Source organism: Oryctolagus cuniculus, chromosome 1 (assembly GCF_964237555.1).
Source record: "Oryctolagus cuniculus chromosome 1, mOryCun1.1, whole genome shotgun sequence".
In the NCBI taxonomy this organism is placed as follows: domain Eukaryota; kingdom Metazoa; phylum Chordata; class Mammalia; order Lagomorpha; family Leporidae; genus Oryctolagus; species Oryctolagus cuniculus.
The window spans coordinates 3,914,951-3,934,629 of NC_091432.1; the positions used below are offsets into that span (position 1 = coordinate 3,914,951).

The 19,679-nt window shown below is 55.7% G+C and overlaps 1 protein-coding gene across 3 annotated transcripts in view; it reads left to right on the forward strand.

The window, feature by feature from the left end:
* TESMIN (testis expressed metallothionein like protein) overlaps positions 1-19,679 on the forward strand; it is a 45,859-nt gene that overhangs the window by 6,186 nt on the left and 19,994 nt on the right. For 2 of the 3 annotated variants that reach the window (XM_051827879.2, XM_051827880.2), the window contains exons 4-7: positions 2,765-2,841; positions 5,669-5,760; positions 9,708-9,779; positions 19,198-19,300. In XM_051827879.2, the coding sequence (XP_051683839.2) occupies positions 2,765-2,841; positions 5,669-5,760; positions 9,708-9,779; positions 19,198-19,300 (344 nt within the window). The remainder of the gene's footprint in view (positions 1-2,764; positions 2,842-5,668; positions 5,761-9,707; positions 9,780-19,197; positions 19,301-19,679) is intronic. The other variant, XM_051827882.2, reaches the window with a different exon arrangement.

The following is a 19,679-nucleotide window of genomic DNA, read 5'->3' on the forward strand; positions in this document are numbered from 1 at the left end:
GCTCTGCCTGAACAAGCCCGGGGGACCCCTCAGCCCGTCCTGAGGGGCAGGGCGGGCTGCCTGCTGGGGTGTCGACGCAAAGCACCTGCGTTCTCCTGCGGACGTCTCAGGGCAGCCGGTGGGAACAGCACCCTGCCTTAGTCCCGTGGGCTCTGCAGTGACTGTCAAGTGGTCTGTCTGGAATTCACCCTCGCAGAAATTCCTTTGAACTGACTTAGTAATGAAGTGACCTGTAAGTGCACGGCCATCCTGAAATGCCGTCTGAATGGTTCAAGTACGATGAAAAGAGTTTTATGATTTGTAAGTTAGGACAGCATTTCTGGAGAACTGGCACTTCTCTGTGGACTGCACATTTCCATGTTACTCTGGGTCTTGCTTGGGTTACTCAGAGTATTTCTTATCAGGTGACTGACTGACTCTGACCATAACTAAAACCAGTTTCTCTCTCTCTCTCTTTTTTTTTTTTTAATGATTTATTTATTTGAAAGATAGATGTGGGGAGCAACTGGGAGCAACTCGGACTAGACTAAGTTACTGGAATTAAGACTTATTCTATGCATCTGCTTTCCCACAATATGGCGCTGAGAAGGGAACCAGCTTCTACACAGCTGCCTCCAGTTCAACCAATAAACTGTGGGACCTGCTCCTGATTGGAGGAGAGCAGTGTACTCGGCATGTGGGTAGCAGAGTTGGGATTGGTGGAAGAGGACTATAAGGGAGGAGAGAGACGGCATGCACCAGGAACATCTACGGGGAACATCTACGGGGAACACCTGTGCAGCCCCCGAGAGAGCCGGCCGGCGGTGTGCCGCTCCCCCGCGGAAGTGGGGAATGTGGCAGGGGGAACCGCCCTTCCACGGAGGTGGAAGGGATGGTAGCCAACCCAGGAAGGACCAGCAGCCAACCCGGGAAGGGTCGGTAGCCAACCCGGGAAGAACCAGCAGCAAACCCGGGGAGGGCCGAGCAGACGAAAGAACAGCGCAGGGTTTAGTGTCGCTCCTCCATGAAGAGGGGGAGCGACAAGAGAGAGAGAGAGAGAGAGAGAGAGAGAGAGAGAGGTCTTCTATCTGCTGGTTCATTCCCCAAATGACCACAATGGCCAGAGCTGCGCCAATCCAAAGCCAGGAGCCAGGAGTTTCTTCTGGGTCTCCCACGTGGGTGCAGGGGCCCAAGGACTTGGGCCATCTTCCACTGCTTTCCCAGGCCATAGCAGAGAGCTGGATCAGAAGTGGGGCAGCCGGGACTCAAACTGGTGCTAATATGGGATGCCAGCACTGCAGGCAGCAGCTTTACCCACTGCAGCACAGCACTGGCCCCTGAAAACCAGTTTCAAAATTAGATGTCGGCCAGTGCCGCGGCTCACTAGGCTAATCCTCCGCCTTGAGGCGCCGGCACACCGGGTTCTAGTCCCAGTCGGGGCGCCAGATTCTGTCCAGCTTGCTCCTCTTCCAGGCCAGCTCTCTGCTGTGGCCCGGGAGTACAGTGGAGGATGGCCCAAGTGCTTGGGCCCTGCACCCCATGGGAGACCAGGAGAAGCACCTGGCTCCTGGCTTCGGACCAGTGCGATGCACCGGCCGCAGCGGCCATTGGAGGGTGAACCAACGGCAAAGGAAGACCTTTCTCTCCGTCTCTCTCTCTCACTGTCCACTCTGCCTGTCAAAAATAATAATAAAAAAAATTAGATGTCACTTCATTGGCGTTGAGAGAAAAAGCGTGGCCCTGCGCATCCCTGTTCCATCCTGAGAGCTGCTTTATTCAGGGACAGAGGCTGCGGGAAGCCATTTCTCTCGTCACTGTAAGCTGGGGGTGGGGCTTTGGTCTCGAGGAGCCCGTGACAGTGCACGGCCGTGGGTTTCCTATGGCTCAGTCTGCGGCTGCGACCCCTCCCCAGGCAGGGAGACCGTCTTCCCTCCTTCCCTCTTGGTGGCACCCTAGAGATGACAACATCCTAGAGATGACAACGTCCTAGAGATGACAATGTCCTAGAGACGACAACGTCCTAAAAATGCCTTACGGTCTGCAGAAGGAGAGGATGTAGATATTGTTTTCCAGTTCTGTCTCCTCGCCCTGTAATCACTGCCCAGATTCCTGCCACAGTCCGTGGATTTTAGACAACACAAGCTAAATGCCTCCCGTTGCCCAGATCCAAGTCCCCTCGCTGAGAGGAAGCGTGAGCCAGGAGCAGGAAATGCGGCCGGACTGCCGGTCCTCGGAGTGGAGGACGCGCTTCGCTTCCCACCGAGGAACCCAGAGCGTTCTTCGTGGCGCCAGTAGGCGAAAACAAAACACAGAACAGAGCCCTGTCAGCTCCAATATTAAGTACTTTTTCAATAGTTTAGTAACTATTTTACCCTGACAAGTCAGTACCCAGTTGCATAAGAAAAGACACATAAGTTGAAAGTGCTTCTCATGGTGTGCTCTTGTGAGCAGGGAGCTACCCAGTGGTGCTGGGCAGCTTGCTGTGGCACCCTAGGGCCCTCCTCCCCCTCAGCCTGGGAGCTGGGTGCTAACAGCTTGACACAGCAGACTACCCCAGTAAGTTCCTGTCGACGAGCTTTGTGATAAAAAGAAAAAGAATGATTGTGTAATAAGTAAAAGTGATTAGACTGGCCCAAGGTCTTACAGAATAAAAGCATGAGGAGGGTCAAGATAAGCTTTGGTGACTGAGCATGATGCAGCATCAGGCGTTGCTGCGCTTTGTCCCGCGTGCAGGTGGAGGGGCGTGAGGTCTGCCCTCCATCGATTTGTACTGTCTTCCTTTCAGATGGGCCCAAACCGATGACGACTTTCGTGGGAAGATTTCTGCCAGTCCCAGCAAAGCTAAATCTCATTGCACAACAAGTGAGTCATTTTAATTTTGAATATACATTGGGCTTCCTGTTCTCTTGACATTTGAGTTGTTACGGTATTACTGATGACGTGCCATTTAACCCATGGGCGAGACATTCACATGCGTGGGGTCCTCATCACAGCTTGCACACCGGGGGCGACTGGGCCAGGCCTCAGCCCCACTGCTTCCTCAGCTATGATTTGCCCATTCCTCTGGTGTGCAGACCATCAGCTGCCCACGGTGCCCCCGTGCCCTCTGCGGGCCTCCTGTCGGCACTCGTCTGCTACTCGGTACACAAGACCCTCACCTTCCTCACTCTTACAAACATGCTTTTCTTGAAACTTTGTTTTGAGATTGTACATGATGGACATACAATACAAACAAGAGAAGTGCATTAGAGAACAGCTTTCCTATCTCCCCATTGTACACAGCCAGACTGTTCCCTCGTCTGCGCCGCGCGGCGACTGTCATGTTCTGTGTTCCTCTCCGTGCATCCTCCCATGGCACGCGGGCTCCTCAGGAGCAGAGCGTGTGTGGGGGCAGGATTGAAGAAGCGAGACAAAGCACACTACCCTACTGTCATACCCCACATCTCAGGGAAGGGACAGACAAAACGCAGACCTGGAGACGAGGCACTTCTGTGAGGAGAGCGCAGGAGCCGCCTGGAGGCTGAGGGCTGGGAGGGGAGGGGCAGGCCGCAGGCTTCCGCGCGGCGCTCGCGGCTCTGGAGAAGCTGACCACGTGCGCACAGTCTAGAAAGGACAAGAGAGCACGTGGCCATCACAGGAGGCACGCTGTGGGCAGAGGAACCAGCACACACCTCAGGCCGGCAGGGAGCCTGGCGGCGTCCAGGAGGAGAGGAGGAGCCTGGGCTCTCCCGGGTCTGGAAAGGGGCTGTGGGTGGGCAGGAGGGACGAGGCTGAGCAGGTGAAGCTGCTGGCTCCGCTGGCACTGGCACGGTGGAGGTGGAGTTCCGAGCCAGGGAGCAGAGATCTCTGAGGGAGGGGTGTGGACAGGGTTCAACTGCAGAAGGAAATAAACACTTCCCTCGCCATGTGCTAGCCTGCAGGGAGAGCATCGGGCAGTGCAGGGGGAACCCAGGTAGGCCGTGTCTGTGGGCCCCGGGATGCGGTCTCTGCTGGTTCTCACAGGACGTCCGCCTGCGACCCAGCACCCCGCTGCCGTCCTGTCTTCACGGGCTCAGCCGTCACCAGGAAGACGCACACTGCACTCGCCCTTCCGCCTCCATGTCTTACCCCCAAGCCCCTGCTTGGCCACAGCCCTCTGCCTTTCCACTCTCCCCATCCTCCCTCGACTGTTTATTGTCCCACGTTGAGCCCCCTGACTTCTATCCGTGTGGCCCTGAGGGACAGTTAGCCGTGCATTTGCTGTGGCCTGGGAGCCCTTGCCCCTTACACACTCCCGATTCTCCATGCTCTTCTGAGTCTCCCTGCTCAAAGCGTGGGGTACAGACCCTGAGAACAGTCGGTACCTGGAGGCTGAAGAGAGGCCAGGGCCCCCGCCCCCGCCCTGAGCTGCAGACCCAGCACTGAAACACTCCCGGGAATCGTGAACACAGGAGTCTGAGAGGCCCGCCTTGGAGTCTACTTTCTGCACTCCTAGTGCCAGCCGTGGCTGAAGGAACCAGCATGAAGTTGCCCCAGACGTTTGACCTAACGCATGCCCACACGACATAGCTTTCTCTCTGCTTTCCTTGGGACTAAGTAAGCAAGGGGGTGGGTGAATGGAATTGTACCTACTGTGTGCAAAGAACTGCCTCAACACCAAGGGCTGTGAAATCCCTCCTCCCGAAGGAGCAGAGCTCAGACGGGCAAGTGCAGACAGACCCAACAGGTGGTGTCTGGCTGACCGCAGTGGAGACGCCGGTCTGTCCCCTGTGAGCCCTTCCCTCCCGACTCCCAGCCAGGCCAGGTGGGGTCTGGGGCGAAGCCCTGGGACTGCGCTGTGCTGTGTGAATGAGGGAGTTTGACTTCCTCAGGGTGACTCCTCCCTCCGTGTCAGCGGTGATTACACATGGTTTGAGATGGGGGCAGAGGGAGTAAGCAAGGCTACTGGACGGTGGACGCGACAAAGATGGGGTGGGTCGCTGGGATTCACACAGTAACCATCTCTAATCCTATTGTGTGCAACGCTGTGACTGTCAGCTCGGAGAGGAAGAGCACTCAGACAGGGACGCTTCGCGACCCATCTGTTTCCCTGTGAGCAGCCTCTGAGCCGTGCTCGTGAGATACAGGGACAGGAAGTGAGAACTGGGAGCAGAGGCATGGAGGATGTGTGATTATGGCACTGCTTCTCAGCTCATAGCACTGCAAATTAGTTTCTGGAAAAATGAAAAAGAGTGGTTGCCAGTGGATCTTCCCGTGGCAGACCTCTTGTGCTCATTATTACTAATGCTTAAGGAACATTTGCAGTTTATGGAGTTGCTCATGGGAGTCACTTATTTCCAAACCAGTACTTCATAAAAATGAGAGTTCTGTGACAAGCTCCGTGGCCAGCCGACTGACGGCTGTGCGTTCTGCTTGCTGGTTTGACAATGGTCGCCCTGCGTCCCTTCTCCCGTCCTCTTGGTGTGCACAATGCGGGCTTTCTCCCACCCTGGGCATCCTGTGGCCAGGTGGGTTGTTGATGGCCTTGGCCCTAGAACCTGCTCAGCGGTCAGGAGGCTCACAGTGGTGATGGGGGTCGGACGTGGTTATAGAGGGATTGGGCCGTACACCCGCAGAAGGACAAGAATCTCCTCTGTCTGTACCTAGGGGCTGGTGGCTGGAGCTTGACCCCACACACTAACGCACAGGCTCTTGCCTTTGGTTCACACAGGTGGATAACGGAGCCCTCCCGGCAGTCCTCAATGGGCCTGCGTTCCCCTCCAGCTCAACTCTTCCAGGACCACCCAAAATCGCTTTGTCTGGGTAAGGATTCTAAGCAATCAGTTGTCGCTTAGTTAATGTAAGCGTTTAAGAGGCATTTGTGTACATCTGGGGTTTTCTTCTGTGCGCTGAAATTCGGTTCCACTGCACACCTTCGTGTCTCTGAAAGGTTAGTTTCCACCGGGAGACACGGGAGCCACGTGGCTGTTCACGTGTGGTCTGTGGTTGCTGGGAAGGCAGCTCTCTGCATGCTTCCTCGCGACAGAGCTGGCCTGTGGCCGTGTTTCAGACGCCATTGACAGCTCTGTCTGGGTTGCCCATGGCTGCAAACTGTGCCGACGTACTGGTTCTTGGCTGTCATCAGCGTCAGGATCGCAGTGTCCACCAGGAGGCGTGGAGGGTGGTTGGCCGAGATCCCTCCCGGCTGCCGGCACTACCCGCCCTCCCTGCTCAGGTGGCCCACGTCCTATGGCAGGTGCTAGTGAGCGAGTCTACTCCTGTAGTCTACCCTGTAGGCTAGAGGCGGGTGTGGGCTGCATTGGCCCAGGCCCTTGTCTTGCCGTTTTAAAGTCGTGTTTGTGATGGTGCCCGAGACCCCACGCTGGTTGCAGCTCTCTGTTCAGCGAAGGTCGTGTTCCCACAGTGGTCTGGCGGCCCTTTCTGCTCGCTGCTTTCTGTGTTTGATTATGGAGCTCAGTCTCTTCTCCTCCCAGAGCTTTTGGCCCACAGTCCAATGCGGGGACCCGGGGCCTGAAGGCAGCAGGGCCAGCACCTCAGGAAATGTAGCCCACGGCCTCCTGCGCTTTGCAGGGTTCCACCGCGGGGCACAACTTCCCCACGGCCTTGGCAGTGCAAGAGCTGTTGGGGGCAGGAATGAAAGCTGCCCAGTGGCCACTTGGTGGGACTCTTGGAGACTAGCGAACCCGTCAGCATTTCACCTCTGCCTTGTCCCTGGGGCAGGGGCGCTGATGTGGGCTGTGCACGGTCGGAGCAGGCGCCCTCCAGCTGTGGCAGCCGTGCGCGGGCGGTTCCTGACTCGGTCATCTGAAGGAGCAGGGCTATGTGGAGCCAGCGGCCTCCCTGTCCTGGTGCGGCGGTCACTGAGGGTCAGTGGTGTGGCCACTGGTCATCGCGGGTGGCTGGTAACGCTTCTGGGTGGAACAGGGACCTCAGCAACTTCTAGACTCTGCTCGCAGCGTCACGTCCTCAGGAACGTGCGTGTTAGGGCCCTCAGGAGGGCGTGGGGCGTGGGTGCAGTGCACTGCTCGAGCTTTGTCCCACGTGGACATCGGAGGGGCTGGCGTTTCCGTGACTTTACTGCGCGGAGCGGGTGCTTTCCTGACGCAGGCGTTCGCAGCCCACGTGCGCTCTCACAGAGGTCTGCGTGCAGCCTGGTCCTCCTCCCCTTCGCTCTGCTCGGGCTCCCCGTTCACGGCTCCTCCTCACCCCCCTTCCTCCCTACCCCATCCGGGCTTTTCTCACACATCACACACTTCTGTATTTTGGCGGAGTTGTGCGAGTTACAAGGGTTTTTCTGCTACAAATCATCGGCCAGGAACAGCGTGAGTTTGGTGTTTATGTCTTTTTCTGGAAATGACTCCCTGCTCTCTGTCGTTCCACTGAGCCAGCTCTGGTGATTTTCCGTCAGTGCAGAGTTCGGATGGCGTTGTGGCATCTCCACCAAGTTAGGAATTCAGCAAGGGGCAGCCGGTGAGCCGCTGCCGGGTGGTTTCCCTCTGTGAGTTCCCGGCCACCACTTGTTTGTCCATCTCTGTACCGCCTTCTGTACTTCGTTAGCCCTCTTGGGCTTCTACAAGATCTGAGGTCACACTAAGTCTGCAGGTGTCAGAAAGGAGGTCAGCGCAACACGGGTCACACACACTAACCCGGCGGGTGACACACGCAGGTCAGCCTGGCCCTGAGGCTGAGTGTGAGAGAGGTCTGACCCGACCGTCATTCCTTAGGACTGGGTGATGACCTGGCTAACTTGTTAACTGGCTTCTCATAGTTAAATAGGAAAATTGATAAAAATTCACGTTCTGCTAATTCGTGGCTTTCATAATGTGGTTGTAGTCAAGTAATAAATGTGAGTGCTGACACATATTCATGGTCTTCACAAAGACGTGCGTTGGAGCCGCTTCTCCGGAAATGTTCCTGAAGCGGAGGTCTGTGTGCGGTCACTACCGTTCTGTGTGATGCTTTTCCGAGGCGGGGTCTTCAGGCCCCTCTTTCTACTCTCGGGTTTTCAGCTCGGCACTCAGAGAGGTCAAATATTGTTAGAGCCACGGGCATTTTCCACTTAGCTTCCATGGCACCAGCTGGACTTGCTGCTGTCCCACAGTCATCTGCGCCCATCTGTAACCGAGGTCTTTGCTCATGCAGTGCTTTCTACAGAAACATCCTCTTGTCCCACAGCAGGGACACCTCCACTGTCAAAGTTGCTGTCAAGTTCCACCTCCCTCTAAAGCGCTTTGTTTTGCTGAGGACAAGGGCAATGATGTGGGCATGAGAGCCCCTCCTCTGAACTGCTCGGGGCTTCCCTAGGAGTGGACGGGCCAGGAGGGGAGAGCTGGACATGCTGCCTCCTAGGAGTGGACGGGCCAGGAGGGGAGAGCTGGACATGCTGCCTCCTAGGAGTGGACGGGCCAGGAGGGGAGAGCTGGACATGCTGCCTCCGGCACCTACAGGGCCACAAAGCACCCACTCTTCTATTTAAAAAAAAAAAAAGCCCACGCTAGACAAGCACTAAATTCATAGAGCGTCCAGTGGCATAATGTCGACAGTGGGAGATGTCCTCAGAAGAAGTCACAGTTTGCCCCTTGGTCATTATCAGGGACGTTAGCAGTGTTCCTCTGGGGGAGGGGCAGAAGGGGAGAACAGTGAAGTGCAGGTGGAATCCGTGCGCGTGCAGACAGCAGGGTAGGCTGAGTGTTGGGCATTTGGGCCCGGTGTCTGTAGACAGTTCACCAAGAGAGCTGGGTGTGTGGGACCCAGCGCAGAGCCCGGGGGAAAGGGTGTGGCTGTATTAATTGGCTCCACGTAGCTGACAGCAGGGAGCTGTTGCCTGCTCTGTATGCGGACACACGACTGTCTGCAAGCATCAACCATGTGCCAAGTGCTGTTCTGGTTCTGTGGAGAACCCAAGGCCCAGATGTGCCCTTGCCCTAAGGATCCAGGGCACAAGAGGTGCTGCTTGCACACTTGGTCCCCGGGAGCACACTTGGCCATCAGGACAGGCACGCACCCCCTCAGTGCCAGGGAGAGCCCTCAGCACAGTGGGCCCCTCCTTTTCACCATGACCGTTCAACTTCTCCCGTGACTGATCTCCCCGTTCCGCTAGTGAGCGTCACTCTGGGCAGTGCCTGGGGACTCTCCCGACGCGGCTGCCCCTGTGGTTGGCAGCTTCCCCGAGCACAGGGGAGGAGTTTGTGTCTGTCCTCCAAGGCCCCTGATGATGCTTTCCGGCTAATCCACAGCGACATTAGGAGAGTTGTCATTATCCCTTCCCAAAACAAGTGCGGCCACCAATGCTCTCATGAACACTCAGTGTGCAATGTTGCTGGTAATCCTAGCGTGCGGCTAGCTCCTCACTGGTGTGACAGGCTCTGGGTGAAGGTTCTTCTCTTCTCCGATTTTTACTGCATAGCAGTGTTTGCAGTTGAGGGAGGAAAAGAGCTGTTTTGCGGGAGGTGGGTCACACAGGATAGAGGTTTGAACAGGACTGGGAAGACACCGCACAGAGACTTTTTGGGAAGAGTGAACAGGATTAGGAACCTGTTCCCCACTCACCATGAAGTACAGCACAGGCTGGGTCTGGTGAGGTTAGTTCCACCCCATACGTGCCATTCCCACTCTGGGATCAGGCACTGAAAGTAATACCTGTAACACCTGGTGTTGAGACCGTAGCCATTCTAGAACACCAGATTCTTAGCTAGTTCTCTTTTTCAAGAGTAACCATCTGAATACATTTTCTTTTTTAATCTTTGTAGAGTAACTGTTAGTTCATGGGCCACAAAGTCTAAAAAGCCATGTAACTGTACCAAATCCCAGTGTCTGAAATTGTAAGTAACCACAAATCCTTCATTATTAAGTATGAAATAAGGTTGTTTAGAAGTCAGTGTGTAGACAAGGGCGCAGACAGTGGAATGGCCAGCCGTGTCCACGCTGCACGTCTTAGTGGGTGCTGTGCAGCAGGACAAGAGCTGCCCTGGTCCTTTGGGACTATCTCGGCCGGCCGCCTTGGTGAAGGACTCCTCACCTTGCAAGGCACGTCACTTCCTGGGTCTTGGTGTCCTTTTCTAACCCCTCGGACGAGTGTTAAGACGTGCTGTCACGGGTTGAGCATTCACTATAACATTTCCGTACCCTGTTTTTTAGAATTTTGATGAATTTACTTTGTATTGAAACTTGTCACGAAGCTTCTCCCTGGAGGTGCAGCTCCCAGGAGGCTGTCAGGGGTGGTCCGGCAGATTGTCAAGCAGAACCCCGGCCGGAAGTAGACAGCATGGCCGGAACGCAGGTGGAGCTGACGGCCATGCGTGCCAGTGTCTCCTTGTCCACCCTGCCAGTGTCGAATCTGTTGTTGGTGTGTTCACCTGCTCTCGGCTCTTGCCGCGGGCTGCTCTTTCTCTGGCCGCCCGCCTGCCTCGCCTTCAGGTCCCTGTAGTGAGGGCAGAATGTGTCCTTGTCCCCATGTCTGCGGCCCTAACCACCGTCTCCACGTGATCTTCCGTTTCAGAGCTGCTGCATCCATGAGCGCTCCATGACGGGCAGTGATGTGGGGGTGCACACGTGGGCAGAACCCACAGGCCCGTGACGTCTGGTGCACGGGACAGAGTGGACAGACTGGTTCTGTAAAGAGCTATGTGAAATCCAGGGCTGACCGACAGTGTCTGGGCTGTCGTTGGCTTAGTCTGGGAGAGCAGCCGTGTGCCTCTCCGAAGTCGACTCGCCCTGAGAGCACCAGTGGAGAGCTGAGTGCGGCCGTGGGTGAGGAGGAGCCTGGACCGTGGGCCGCTGGCGACCCGGGGAGGCCGCCCAGACGGAGACTTCCAGTGCGGCCGAGGACTGGTGGTAGAGTCTAGATGGACAGAGCTGTGCAGGGCCTCACGCCGGTGGACCGGGCCCCTGCGCTGCTGGCTGGGTTTGGGGACTGACTGGGCAGAGCAGCACCATGAGACTTGGCCAAGGTGTGTGGTTGGTTACTGGGGACAAAGAGAGGCAACTTCAGGACGTGGGGTGAGATGGCTCTAGGCAGGGTTGCCTAATTGAAATACTCTTCAGGCCAGAGAAAGCTTCTGGCGTGGAAGCTGCTCCCAGCTTAGAAATTGGCCATGGCGCTGTCACCGAGGGCGGAGTCTACCCACCCTGGAAGAAGGCAAAGGGTTGAGTGTGTCTGGTGCTGTCCGGGGCAGGTGCTGCCTTCTCCAGGGAGGGGCTGGTGGGTGTGGTGGGCCTGAGGCCCACAGCCCCTCGACATGCTTGGCCACTGTGCATCTCTTAATTCCATGCTCACACACAACCATCTAACCAGGGCCCGGCTTCCCAGACTCCATCCCGGAAAGCGGAGGCCCTGGAGGGGGAGGCGAGCACCCTGGACCCGGGAACGGATGTCACTCCCATCGTGAATGAACACTCAGCACCGGGTCACCGGGGTGGTCTGCTGGTATCAGCTCGCCACGGAGAAACTGCTCATCCCTGGCAAGATTACTGATGTGTTTTCGGGTGCTGCAGAGGCCCAACGCGACCGTCCCATGCGGTCTCTGGCAGCAGCCCCTTGCCCCGGTGCCGATGCCCCCACGCGCACGTCATGTCCCTGTGCCATAAGGAGTGAGGCTCTCCACTGCCTGCCCTAGCAAGTGTGTGTGGTCGTCCTCGATAGCCTCCCCTTTCCTCCCTTCTCATGCCCGCAACTGACGTATGCCGGGCAGTGGGACATTTCTTAGGGCCATGTGTCCCAGTTTAGTGGGCGCCCGTCCTGGATAAAGGTTGAGAGGGCCCAGCACTAACTGGCCATCACTAGAGAGAATCCCACATTGTTGCGCTTTTAAACATCGAAGAGCCCGACACCACATGCGCAGTGACGGCAGTGACCATGGCACTGCCCAGTCCGGGCAGCACCGCACACACCGCTCCCGGCCTCCCAAAGCCTCCCTTTGCCTGCCTCTTGTTCTCGGCTCTGTGGGGATCGCTCAGCAAGGTGGTCCACGGCCCCGCTGCCATGGTGGGTGAGGGAGTTACTCTCTGTACCTCCTCCTCCAAACACGAGAGGGCTTCAGAAAGCTCATGGGAAATGTGTATGATAAAAAAAACTAGGCATAGATTTCAAAAACGTTTGCACCAACATAAACATCTTTTGCAAACGCTTGGAAGACCCTGGGATGGCAGCTCCGCAACACTGGTGTCGCCACGTCCATTCCCAGCTCCGGTCCTCATTCACCCCCAGCTGCTGGGGAGAAGAGGGAGGTGAAGTCCACTCCTGCCTCTCAGAGCACAGCCGGAATTGGCCACACTCTCGTCCTGTGGTCAGGGCGAGCTAGGCACGGAATCTGGGAAAATGTAGTCCGTGTGTGGCAACCACGCGCTCAGCTACACTGACCGTCGGTGCAGGATAAGGGAGAAGCGGGCATCCCCAGCAGCTGGGGTCCGCCCCAGGCCTCATCCCATTGACCATGCTCCTAGTCTGGAGCCTTCCAAGGCTAAGGGATTTGCTTCTGTTGTTGTAATAATGTGTGAGTGATAGGTTTTATCAAATGCGTTTCTCTGCATTTATTATTATTATTGCATTTATTGTTATTTATTATTGAAATGAACAGACTGTTTTGCTTTTTAAAATCATCTGGTATCCCACAAACTTTGCAATGTTAACACAACCCTGTGTGTGTGGGATTAAACGCGCTTTGACGCCACTGTGGTGAGGTTATCTTTTGTGTGCTGCGCGACTTAGTCGCCCAGGACTTTGGCATCTTTGCTCATGAGAGAGAGACCTGTGACCCCTTCCTCACGTGTTTTGTGTTTCTTCCTTCGCCTGTGTCGCACTGCCTGACAAAGGGCATCAGCTAGGCTCCCCCTGCCGCCGCCTTCTTGTCTCTCCTCTCCCAGCTCTAAAAGGGCTTGAGGATCGATGTGTTCTTCACAAGTCTGAGGAAGCTTGCCTGGGGACCTGTCCAGGCCTGCTGTCTTGCAGCTGGAGTGGGTTCTGTTGGTTCACCCCCCAAATGGCCACCACGGCCTGTGTGCAACACCGATCCGAAACCAGGAGCCAGGCACTTCCTCCTGGTCTCCCATGCAGGTGCAGGGCCCAAGCACTTGGGTCATCCTCCACTGTACTCCCGGGCCACAGCAGAGAGCTAGACTGGAAGAGGAGCAACTGGGACAGAATCCAGTGCCCCAACCGGGACTAGAACCCAGGGTGCCAGTGCCACAGGCTAGGATTAACCAAGTGAGCCGCGGCACCGGCCCTATAGCTTTTTAAATTTCCTATTTTTTTCACTTTAATTTCTATTATTTTCTAAAGATTTATTTATTTATTTGAAAGTCAGAGTTATACAGAGGTAGGAGAGGCAGAGAGAGAGAGAGAGAGAGAGGTCTTCCATCTGATGGTTCACTCCCCACTTGGCCACAATGGCTGGAGCTGCACCGATCTGAAGCCAGGAGCCAGGAGCTTCTTCTGGGTCTCCCATGGGTGCAGGGGCCCAGGGACCCGGGTCATCTTCCACTGCTTTCCCAGGCCACAGTAGAGAGCTGGATCAGAAGTGGAGCAGCCAGGTCCCGAACCGGCGCCCATATGGGATGCCAGTGCTTCAGGCCAAGGCATTACCCACTGTGCCACAGTGCCGGCCCCAATTTCCATTATTTTTTATTTGGCCCTTTTCTCTTTCTTGATCAGTCTCGTGAGAGGCCAGTTTCTTTTGTTCTACCTTTTTTTTTCTTTATTTATTTTAAAGATGTTTTATTTGAAAGATAGCATCATAGAGACAGGGAGGGGCAGAGTTCTTCTATGTGCTGGTCTACTCCCCGAATGGCCAGGGTGCTCTGGGCTGGGCCAAGCTAAAGCTGCGAGCCAGGAGCTGTACCCAGGCCTCACGCGCATAGCAGGGGCCCAGGCACCGCTGCCTTCCCAGGAACACAGCAGGCGGCGCAGCCAGGACTGGAGCGGCGCTCCCATGTGGGTGCTGACGCTGCGGCGGGCGCTCGGCCTCTGGGCACAGCTCTGACCTGGAGCACGGCCTCTGCTGTCAGCCTGTTCCCGGCAACACCTCCGGGTTACTGATTTCCGCACTTGTATTCTGCTTACTGTTTCATCGAGTCCTTCACGTTTAGGTCTTTGCCACATTCTTCCTGCTCTTTTTATTGTTTTGCTGTCTTGTTTTGTTAGCTTTTGGTGTTAACTATTTCCATCATTTTCTATTTTGCAGTAAATACATTGAAAGATATAAATAAACTATCCTCATGCACTGCTTTACTGCTTTCTGTGAGTTGATAACAGATTTGCATTGTAATTCACTCAAAACATTTTGTAATTTTCATTGTAGCCTTCTCTTTACTGCGTGAGACTTTCAGGTGTATATATCAAAATAACCTAAATTTGTTGTATGTTTGCATGTACATAAGTATATATGTATGTGTATATATTTTTAAACTGTATTCTTGTTCATTTTAAATTTAATTACACTGTGATTAGATCGTGTAATCTATATGGTGTCAGTTCTTTGAGATTAATGAAGATTTCCTTTATGATGTACTGCTTGATCAGTTTTAAAACTATTTTATATTAACTTTTGAGTATATGTTCTCAATTTGTTGAATACAATTGTCTACTAGCTCAAGTTGTTAATTCTGCTGTTTAAATCTACTAAATACTTAAGTAAATTTTGTGTGATTTATGCATTCTTGATAAAAGTATGTTAAGATCTCTCCTTTAAGATTGTGATTATAATTCTGTTTTGGCTTATATATTTTGAATCTATACAATTGATGACTATTATCTCATTTTGGTGAATTTTTCCATTAAGTGTTCATTACTGTGCCCTGGTGCTTTTTGTCTTACATTCTTTTTTGCTGATATGAATGTTGCTCCACGATGTTTCCTCTGGTCAGCACCAGCAGGTTGCACTTCAAACCCCTTCGTCTCACACTTGGTGTGGTAGTTGTGTCTTAGGTGTGTCTCCTGCAAGCTAAATGTAGCTGGATGTTTTTTAATCTAGTAATCCATGATTTAATAGATTGCTTCAATCCATTTGTGTTCCTTGTCTGATTATTGATACATTTGGACTTATTTGTAGCACCTTAGTTTTTGAAATGTTACAATGTATAGAATCATTTCCCCATTCAAATGTGACAGCATTCCATTCTGCTCCGCACCCACCGGGCTCCTTAAACCTGAGACGCGATGTTGTAGCCTTCCTTAAAGCTATGGTCCGGGGTGGTGCGCAGTGCTGTGTAGCCACCATCACTGTCCATTTCTAGAACCCGTGGGTGTGCCAGTCTCTGTACCGTTAGACAGCCCTGTTCCCCCTCGCCCCAGTTCCTGGTAACCAGCCGTGTCCACCCTTCTGCATCGGGCTTAGTTCACTTAGCACGTCCTCTGCGTCGCCCCTGCTGTACCGTGTGTCCACACAGCCCTCCTTCTTCGGGCTGGATAGCTCCCCCACCCCCACCCTCCAGGTGTAGAGACCGTGCTGTGTGGGCACACTCACGTGCCGACCGACACTCGCATGGTTTCCCCCTTCCTGCCCTTGCTAAGGACGCTGCTGGGAACAGGGTATCCAAGGATCTGCACCCCTGGTTTTGGTTCTCTGGGGTGTCTACCTAGCAGCGGGACTGCTGTGCCCTGGGCAGTCACGGTTTAACTTCCTGAGCAACTACACCCCAACAGGAGCGCACAGTATCACCTTATTTGTGTTGTCTCTTCTCTGCTGCTTTCTTGCCTGACGCATGTTTTGGGAAATCAGCCCAGCGTGGAGGCTGTTGGCAGTAGGATTAGGTAGGGCGCTATCGCAGGAGCGTGGCCGAGAGACGGTGAAGCCCTGGACGGGGAGGGGTGGGGGGTGCTAGCCATGGAGGAAAAGCTGGGGCTGGGAGACACTTCACGCGCACACACTGCAGTGGGTTCACTCGCTTGTTACCTCACTGCCCATGATTGCAGCAACTGGGAAGACGACAAAGAGCAAGACCTGGTCTCTGCCCCCCCCCCACCCCCAGCACTGACAGGCCAGACAGGACACACACGTGAATAAGTGATGACGTAAGTCAAGTCGAGGAGCAGTGGTGGGCTGAGGGCTGGGGCACATTGGCCAGGGCAGCCAGGGAAGGAGGAGGTATTAGGATGAGGCCAAGTGAATCAGGTGGAGGTGGGTTGAAAATGGACGCACAAGAGTTCTCTGGCCATAGGGAACAGCAGGAATGAAGTGGCTACGGCAGGAGAGGGGAGGGGGTGCCGAGAGGAGACCCAGGCTGCGGCGGGCGGGGCTTGTGCTGATCGCTTCACAGTTGGGGTTGGGGTTGGCACCATCTCGAGGGAAGCATTATGAGATAAAACGCACCTGCACGCCTCAGCTCCCAGACGCCAGACGCACCTTAGGGGACTGGGTCAGAGTGGAGCAGCCAGGACTGGAACTAGCGCCCGCATGGGTGCGACATGGTCCTGAGCAGTGTCTTCACCTGCTGTGCCACACGCCAGCTGCTTTCTTGCACCTGTTTGCCTTTTCCTCCAAGTCAGCGCTTAGCTTTGTGTCACAACACTGATCAATCACTAGACTCCCTCCTCGGCTGCACAGCTGTCTTCTCCACAGACCCAGTGAGCGCCTACTCACGTTACCCAGAGCAGCCCGAGCCCCGTTCCTGCCCGGAGCCCCGCTACCAGTGTGCTCGGGCGGGGACTCCCAGGCCCGTGTCCAACAGTGCCAGATGTACCCACGTCTGTGGCGGCTTCGCCAGGGAGTGGACTTCAGCTTGGAAACGCTTCTCCCCCAGACTTTCAGACTTCGGTGCATTTACGGCACTTATCAGTGTTGTTTCTGAAACTGTCACACTGTTCCTTTTTCTTTTTAAACATGTATGTAGTTATTTATTTGAAAGTCACTGTTACAGAGAGAAGGAGAGGGAGAGGGAGAGGGAGAGGGAGAGGGAGAGGGAGAGGGAGAGGGAGAGGGAGAGGGAGAGGGATCCTCCGTCCCCAGATGGCTGCAACGGCCAGAGCAGGGCCAGGATAAAGTAGGGAGCTTCATCCGGGTCTCCCACATGGGTAGCAGAAGCCCAAGGACTTGGGCCATCTTCTGCTGCTTTCCCCAGGCCATAGCAGGGAGCTGGTTTGGAAGAGGAGCAGCCGGGACACGGAATGGTGCCTGTATGGGATGCTGGCATTGCGGGCGGCGGCTTTAGCCGCCTCCATTCCTTTTCTTTGTGCGAAGCCTGCGTGATTCTTGCTAGGAGCCCGTGGGATCTTTCCCCTGTGTCCTGTGCTCCCGTGTCGTGGTCTGCAGCTCCATCGTTGCCACGCTGAGCCCCTGGAGGCCTCCTGTTCTAGTCCGTGAGTTGCTTTCGCCCCAGCCTTCAAGCTGTGTGCTTCTGGAGCCCCCGTTTCACACATGGGGCCCAGGTACTCGGGCCATTCTCCCACTGCATTCCCAGGAGCATTCCCAGGGAGCTGGACTGGCCGTAGAGCGTTCAGGTCTCCCACGTGGGTGCAGGGCCCCGGTACTCGGGCCGTCCTCCGCTGCTTCCCCAGGTGCACTAGCAGGGAGCTGGATCGGTCATAGAGCATTCAGGTCTCAAACAGGTGCCCCTGTGGGACGCTGGCATTGCAGGCGGCAGCTCAACCCACAGCACCGGCCCTCTTCTGCTTCTCCTACTCTGTTTTCTTCCACTTATTTACTTTTGGTTCTAGTCCTCATAACTGGTTTTATCTCTGTGATTACTTTTTTATTTGCTAGGGTAGTTTTTTGGTTTTTTGTTTGTTTTTTGTTTGTTTGTTTGTTTTTTAGCTCTGAATGTCTTCAGTATTCTCCTCCTATTTCCTGGACTCAGTAACTTGCCTCACTCCCTGTAAGACCACCAAGGGGCCCTGCATCCTGATGTGTTGTCCCGCAAGCGTCCGCTTCGGCTGGCTTCTGTCTGCCTCGTGGAAAGATCTCCTGACGTGGCGCCAGTCCCTGGCTATCCGTCCGGCTAGGAGACCTTCAGTGATTGATGGAGTTTACTCCCTGTGGCCGGCTTCACAGGGTGATGTGATTGTATCTGGAAACTGCACTGTCTCCAGTTCACCTGCTGGACTGTAGATGGCATCTGGTCTGAGGGTCACCCTCCATAGCTCGGACTTGGTCTCCTGTGTGCCGCGTGAACAGCCGTTAGACCCCCCGCTGGGCCTCCTGGGGACCAGCAGCTGCAGAACGCGCCTTTGTCGTCTGTACTCCCCGTGGGCCTGACGGGCAGTGTACAAGAGCCTGGGAAGAACTGTGACTGGGCGTCCTAGCCTGGGGAGCCTGTGGGACATCGCACCCCCGGGGCACCCCTGCATCCTACCAGTGGCCTGAGGGCTTGAGACAGGCAGGTTAAGCCCCACGATGTCCGTTCTACAGTTGCAGGTGCCTGACCAATAGCCTGTACCAGGTAACACGGGGAGCTGGCGGCAGGGCCGTCGTGTACAGTCCAGGTCTGACGCTAGGAGTCGGAGACGGGGGTCTTCTGCAGAGGCTCTCGGGGTGCAGGCTGTAGGTCAATGTCAGGCGCCCTTGCCCCACGAGTGAGCTGTCACATGACGGAGAAAAGGGAAAGTGTGGGCCAGCAAACACTGCTGTGGGGCGGCACAGGGCCCGGGGTCTTGTTCAGCTGCCCCAGGGAAGCCCACGAGTAAGGGCCACGGCGCTCCGCGGCGCTGCCGTCTCCGTGACGACCCCAGCGTCCGCAGGCACCCTGGACAGTTCTCCCAGAGTCCAGTTCTGCAGAAGAGACGTGCCTCACGCGGGGCGGTGACAGCAGTCAGCGCTCACACGCACTGCTTCTGCTCGCCCCGCATGCAGGTGGAAAGAGAGCCAGCCCAGGCCCCGGCCAGCGTCCACCTGGGGTCCCTGGACTGTCACTTGTCGGCAAGGCCTGGGCGGGAAGTGAAATCACTTTCAGCCTTGTCGGACGGACAGGGAGAGGCAACGGGGACACGGGTCGTTATTAGCCGGCGTTCCTCCCCCCAGCTGAGTGCACTCCTGGGCAAAGGGAGAGGGTGGTTAGGGCAGGACGGTGGAGGTGGACAGCAGTGGGCATTCTCTAGGGAATAGTTCTGCTTGGCGAAAGCCTGTAGTGACGCCAGTGGCTTCTCTGTAGTCTCTGGGGAGCATCCTCGTGCTGATCTCGCTGTCACGTAGCACCCGTGGGGTCACCTCTGCGGCAGGTGTGCCGCCTGCAGCACTGGCCAGCCCCACGCCTGGCCGCCGGGCACCAGGCACCGGCCGCCGGGCCCTGCTCAGCCTGTCCTTTCCTTCACAGGTACTGCGACTGCTTTGCCAGCGGGGACTTTTGCAACAACTGCAATTGTAATAACTGTTGCAACAACTGGCATCATGAAATCGAAAGGTTTAAAGCCATTAAGGTAGGACGTGTCCTCCGAGCGCGTGCGTTTTAAGTCACTTGAAAGTGCCTGAGACGTTTGCGAAGCGCGAAGCCATCTCCGGAGATTCCTGGGTGCAGGGCTGGGGAGGTGCGGTCTTGAAGAAGGCACGTTCCGTGTGGCTCTGTTCCGTGGGCGGGGCGTGGCCGTGAGGAGGGCGACTGGTGAGAGCGGCTGGGGAAAGGGGCTTCTTCCCGCGGGGCGGCAGGGCTGGGGCTCCTGGGCAAGGACTCTCGTGTCGCGCATGTCCACGCCGTGCTGCTTGGGCCGCGTGGGCAGCGTGGAGGCACAGAAGGCCCACGCCCGAGTGGACTGGGGGAAGAGCCCGGCCTTTTCCCGTCTTCAGCTGCACACCCAGCCC